Source organism: Aphelocoma coerulescens, chromosome 13 (genome assembly GCF_041296385.1).
Source record: "Aphelocoma coerulescens isolate FSJ_1873_10779 chromosome 13, UR_Acoe_1.0, whole genome shotgun sequence".
In the NCBI taxonomy this organism is placed as follows: Eukaryota; Metazoa; Chordata; class Aves; order Passeriformes; family Corvidae; genus Aphelocoma; species Aphelocoma coerulescens.
The window spans coordinates 1,101,126-1,107,125 of record NC_091027.1 but is presented as its reverse complement, the minus strand read 5'-3'; the positions used below and the strand labels follow the sequence as shown (position 1 = coordinate 1,107,125).

The window sequence follows — 6,000 nt, the reverse complement described above, 5'->3', positions numbered from 1 at the left end:
TCGCCACCGGGCCGGAGCGGCGCTCCCGGAGGCCGGGCGCGGGTTTGCCGGCAGCAGGGTGGCGGGCAGCGCGGCGGGAGCGGGGCAGGGCCGGGCAGAGGGGCAGGGTCGCGGGGCCGGGCAGAGGGGCAGGGTCGCGGGGCAGGGCCGCGGGGCAGGGCCGGGCAGGGTCGCGGGGCAGGGCCGCGGGGCAGGGCCGGGCAGGGTCGCGGGGCAGGGCCGGGCCCGGCGCCGCCGCTGCGGAGCCGCCTCTGCCCGGGGCGGGGCCGGCCCAGGTGCGGGAGCGGCGGGGAGGGCACGGCCCCGCCCCCAGCCCCAGCCCCGCTGCTGATTGGCCGAGCGGGCGGAGGGGGCGGGGAGAGGAGGCGGCGGGGCGCTCCCATTGGCTGGCGGCGCGGGGGGCGCGGCGGCGGCGGCGCGGGCGGGCGGGCGGCGCGGGCGGGCCCGGCCCGGGCGGCGGCCCCAGAGCGGCGGCAGCTCCGCCCCCGGCGCGGCTCCGCTCTCCCGGCTCGGCTCGGCTCGGCCTGGCCCGGCACCGCGCTCCCGCCGCCCGCCCGCACAGGCGGCTGCGCGCCGCGCCCTAAAAGCCCTTTCGCTTTTCATTTTCTCCGGATTTTTTGCGTGCTCTGCCCCGCTGTGCCGGGCAGCATGGGGCTGCCGGCGCTGGAGTTCAGCGAGTGCTGCCTGGACAGTCCGCAGTTCCGGGAGCGGCTGCGCTCCCACGAGGCCGAGCTGGACAAAACCAACAAGTTCATCAAGGAGCTCATCAAGGACGGGAAGTCGCTCGTCGCCGCCCTCAAGAGTAAGTGCGGGGCTGGGGGCGGCCCTGCGGGACCCCGCGACCCCTGCCCGCCCCCCGGCCCCGGCCCGCCCGCCGAGCCCCGCCCGCCCCGCGCCGCCCCCGGGCCGGGGGCTCCTCCATCCGGGACCGCCTGCGCCCACCCGTGTCCCCCCGGCGAGCTGTGGTGCGGCTGGGCCGTGGGGATGTACCTGGTCCTGGTCCAGCAGGACGTGCGTGGTCCATCAGGATGTGCCTGGCCGTGGTCCATGGGGACACGTGTGGTCCCGGTTCTGGCCCATCGGCACATGCACGGGCCTTGCCCCAGTCCCTCTAAACACGTGTGGTCTATCAGGGTGGATCCATCGGGATGTGCAGGGTTCTGGTCCTGGTCCATCAAGGATGTGTGTGGCTATGTCTATTGGGACGTGTGGGATTCTGGTCCTGGTCCAGCAGGTCCCGGTCCGTGGCCTTCGGGGGTCGCGTCCTTCAGGAGTGGTTTTCGGGGGTGATGGGTTGGTGCCGCGCCCCCCCGGTTGTCCTCTCTCCCCTCTCTGCTGAGGGTGGGCGATGCCCGGTGTCCCCGCTGTGGCTCTGCCCGGGCTGACCCCTCCAGTGCTGTCCTCTCCGCCTCAGTGGGGAAGTGGAGGTGGTGCAAAGCTGCAAAAACCAGTGTGGAGGGGTCTGGGTGGGAGGGGGATGCAGCGATGCAGGCTGCGGCTCCAGGGCTGGGGACACCCTCACCTGTGGCTGGCAGCATCCCGGTCCCCCTTAATGCCCAGGCTGGGCTGGCTCCTGTCCCCATGGCTGGGGTTGGGGACACCTCAGCATGGCCACTCGCTGCCAGCGTTGGGGGGGCTGTGCCCTCGGGGTGCTGTGCTGGGTGGGCTGCTCCCTGAGCTGCGGCTCTGTTCCTGCTGTTCCTTTATGGAGTCATTTGGGTTTTTTCTGTTTTTAAGTTTCTTTGGCCCAAATCACAGGGCGCTTCCCCATCCAGGGGGGTTCCTGTACCCAGCACACTGGCAGCATGTGTGGTCACCGGTCTGTGCCCTGGAGTGACAGGCACGTCATGAACATGGGTGCCATGGAGCCCCTGCAGCATCGCCTGCCATGAACCAGCCTGGCCAGGGTCATTGTGGGGGCTGTGGGACAGGGAGATCGCCCCAGGGTGCACAGGCAGGTGATGCTCCATCCATTCCCACCATCCTGTCCATTCCCAGAAGGGCTGATTCCTGCTCCTTCCCCTTCTGATCTCACACCGAGCCCCATGGGTGTAGTTCCTCTGTGTTGAAGTAGCAGCTGGTAACATCTGGCTTACAGGGACTCCCATTGTACCAATTCTTGGCATTTGGGGTTAAAAGAATCTCAAACCCGACAGCTGTGGGTGCGTTTATGGTTCTGCAGGTCTGAGCTGTGTTCTGCTGTAGAGCGTTTGCTGAAAGCAGCCAGTGCCTGGCCCTGCCTGGGGCATTCATTTTATCCCAGAACAAATCCGATAGCATTGTTCTTCAGAGAAAATAAGAAAATACATTTTGGGAGTGAGCTGGTGGGTGCTGAGGTTCTCTGGGCTTACTCAGTTAGCTCGTACCAGTGCTGGCTGAGGTGACTGGCTGTGCCCTCGCCCCTGGGCAGGTATTTTGGGGTGTGCTGTGAGCCCCTGTGGGCTCGTGGCTGCCAGTGGGCTCCTGTCCCCCCGGCCGTGGCTGTGCCGCACGGCCCCACGCCCCAGGCTGCTCGCACCGGGCAGGAAGAACGCTCTCTGGCCTCTGGAGATAAGGATGTTTTTATGGCTGAATTGTTTTGTAGCTTCTATTGAATGTATTCCTGGATTAGCCCTTAATTCCTGCACAGGGCTGGGGGGGAGTTCCAGTGGTGCCCAGGCTGCAGGGACAGGAATAACGCTGATTCTGCCAGAGCGTAAATCAGTGCCCAGGCGCCGCCACGGCCTGCCCTGCCGCCACCTCCCCTGCTCGTGTGGCACTGGGGTGCTCCCCAGGATACTCTGGGGGAGCGTTTGGGGGTGTGTGGGGCAGGGCACTGCCTGGGAGGCTGGGAAGGGGTGTCCCCTCCCTGGCTGGGATGCTCAGCCCTGTGTGCATCCTTCTCCTGCTGTAGGAGTGACTTCAGTGGCTGTGTGGCTGCTCCGAGCTGTGATCCCTCTGACTGATCCCGCAGAGCCCTGGTGCTGGATGGGATCTGGCCCAGCTCTTCCCACATGTGTCACCCTCAGTGTGTGATGGGTCCAAGGTCTGATGTGTTGCATGAGCCCTTACAGACCGTTCCAGTGTCCAGCAGCAGGGATGGAGATGCTCAGGGGTGAGGAGCTGCTGTGCTGCCTGTTGCTGGTTGTTGTACCTGTGTCACTGCTGCAAGGGCTGGGATGTCACCCCTGTGAGCCTGTGCAGGTGGTATCTGGGGGCCATTCCTGGCTGTGACTGGGCGCTTGCTTCTCTTAGCTGGCTTTTATTTCTTTCTGATGTTTCCAAGTGGTTTCGGTTTGTCTGCCCATGGCTGGGCATGGTGGCCTTATCTCACTGTCATTGTCTCCATGCTGCTCCTCAGCTGTTGTGGCACGTGGCTGTGGAGCTGGGCATGCCTGGGGGCAGCAGACCCCTGGCTCAGGACATGCTGCCCATGGAGCGAGGGGTTCCGAGGGTGTCTGGGCCCTTGCACAGTGTGACAGCCTGCAGCCGGAGTTATGTGAGGTCTCGGCAATATCCTCTCTCATTTTCCTTCCTCTTGCCTTTTCTGCTGAATGTTTCACATCCTCTTTGTGTGAAGACAGGCGTGGGGGGAATGTGTAACTGTGTGTTGGTGAGGGGCCGCTTGGACGGGGCGGTGGAGGGGAGGAAGATGAAGAGAGAGGAAGAGCCCTCTGCAGAGCTGGGCAGGAGCAACACCACTGGCATGCAGGGTTGGTGAGACTGGAGTGAGGACATGTAACAAAGTCTCTGCCAGGGTTTGATGAAGGGGCTGCTCTGCTCTTCTTTTGCCCTCAGTGTAGGTACAGAGAGAAATAGAAATGATTCACAGCATTTTCTCCTTCCCTTAGAAGAAAGAATAAATTCAGAAGGTTGAAAATGATCTCCATTTGCTGAAGGGCTGGTCTTGCTAAATATCCTCAGATGCCAAGGGCATCTCTGGAGTGTGTGTGTCTGTGTGTACATAAATGCTGTTGGATCTTTTTCCCCCAGTGAGTTTCTGTGCCTGTTTCCATTGTCTCCCTTCGCTGCTTGGCTGGTATTCAGTGACCTGGTTTTCAGCAAAACGTGTCCCTCTTCCTCCCTGATCCACCATCCATAAATTATTCAGAAAGTTTTGCAGATGCAGAGACTTCAAGTGTGACATAAATAATGAACTCAAAGCCTGGATGCCGTGAAGCTCATTCTCCAGCGCAGCAGCTGTGGTGACCATCAGGACCAGGGATGCTGAAGGATTTTGTCCCTTTGCGTGTCCCTGTGCCCGTGTGAGGGGCAGGCAGGGAGCCAGAGGCTCGTCCCTGTGCTGGCATTGCCTCCAGCCCCTGTGCTCCGTGGAGGGGGAGCTGGAGCCCAGGCACCCAGATGGGGATGTGGGGATGCCCGCAGCTTGCTTTGGGACACAAGCAGCACATGTAGGGATAGAGGATGTGGGGGGGCAGGGGCTGCCTGCCATCGCCTCCCCTGTGCTGTGGCACAGGGCTGAACCTGGCACCCTCCTCCTCCTCCCTGTGCCCTTCTCCGTGTGCTGCCAGGCGCCGTGTCCTGGTGGCCGTGGGGCTGTTGTACCCTTCAGGCACTGACTGCAGCCCGGTGCCCTGCCACGTTTCTGCTGGGTTGTTTTCCTTCTTCCAACTCCCAGGCACTAATTTGAAGCCACCAAACCCGTCCACGCCCCGGCTGCTGCCGTGCTCCCACGGCACAGACTGCAATTTGTGTGCTGGGGCTGGGCTGGGGTGGCTCTGTGAACCCCCTCCCCACAAGGGGCACAGGGGCTGGGCCCCGTGGTGCTGTGCCTTGCCCCAGGCTCCCACGGGAAAGGCGGAGGTGCCCATGCCCCAAAAGGCACAGCTGGGCTGGTTTGGTGTTTTGGATCACTTTTCCTTTAGCTGTTTTTTTGGCTGGGTCACAGCAGAGCTGCGAGGAGAGACCGGACCGAAGGGGTGCTGCTGGGGTGGACCTGGATCCTGCAGTGCCTGGGAGCTCCTCTGGCCCCACCGGCTTCCCACAGGTCTGTCCCACAGGTCTCATGCCAGCTGTGCCCCCCAGCAGCGTGTCCCATGCTGGCTGTGCTGAGCAGCTGGGGTTGCCCCTGCTCCCAGCTGAGGTTCCCAGCCGGTTCCTGGGGCTGCCAGGGAGGTGTGGTCTCCCTTCTGTCTGTGCCTGCAGGGTGTGATTTTAATGAGTTGCCCCCTGGGCTGACCCCAGTGTGCCTGCTGTGGCCTGTGCTGCCACCACAGGTAATGCCAGCAGGGCTTTGGCTGCAGCTGTGGGGTTTTTCCTGGGACACATCGTGCTCCAAAGCTGCTGTGCAGCTTAAAATGTGAACTGGAGCGGTGGAGTGGTTCCTGGTGGTGCTGCTGGTGTTCCAGACTCTGGGATGTGCTTGCACACAGGTTCTGTTCCACATCTCAGGAGCTGAAACCAAGCCTTTATGAAATGTCTGTGCCTGTGGCTGTGGGGCAGCAGTGCCAGTCCCGGATGGAGCTGGCACTGGATCTGCAACAGACTGGAAGCAAACGTGAAACTTTTGCCCAGTGTTTACTTATTTCCCTCTTGGCACAAACAAGGCTTAGGCAGGTGATAAGGAAACGTGACAGCCAATGCTGCCAGCTGCCCACTTTGCCACTTTGTCATTGCCTTTCCCTTCCTGCTCCCCACGACCCCTGGTTCGGCACACTCGGTCCCCCTGGGAGTGGGTCTGGGGGAGCCCTGCCTCGGGTGGGCAAGGGGCAGGTACATAATAGGGTGCTGTGCACTCCAAGTGCCCTCGTGTGCCTCTGCAGGGAGAATGCCCTTGGGTGTGTTGGAGCATGATCCCAGTCTGGGGCTGCTTTGTAACCTGGTGCCATCTGGGGTGACAGGTCCTTGTGTGTCCCAGGTGCCCCAGGTGTCTGCTGGTGCTGGGGAGGAGGAATCCAAAGCCCATCTCAGGTTATTTTCATCCTTTTTGTGCTTCTGGTCCCTGAAGAAAACAGTCACAGCGCAAACCTTCCCACCACCTTTGCACAGAGGAGTGATCAA

The 6,000-nt window shown here is 62.4% G+C and overlaps 1 protein-coding gene across 2 annotated transcripts in view; it reads left to right on the top strand.

The window, feature by feature from the left end:
• Positions 1 to 491: 491 nt before the first annotated feature.
• Positions 492 to 6,000, top strand: part of ARHGAP26 (Rho GTPase activating protein 26) — a 101,537-nt gene continuing 96,028 nt past the window's right edge. For both annotated transcript variants that reach the window (XM_069028635.1, XM_069028636.1), the window contains exon 1: positions 492 to 802. In XM_069028635.1, coding sequence (XP_068884736.1) covers positions 649 to 802 — 154 coding nt within the window. In that variant the 5' untranslated portion in view covers positions 492 to 648. The remainder of the gene's footprint in view (positions 803 to 6,000) is intronic.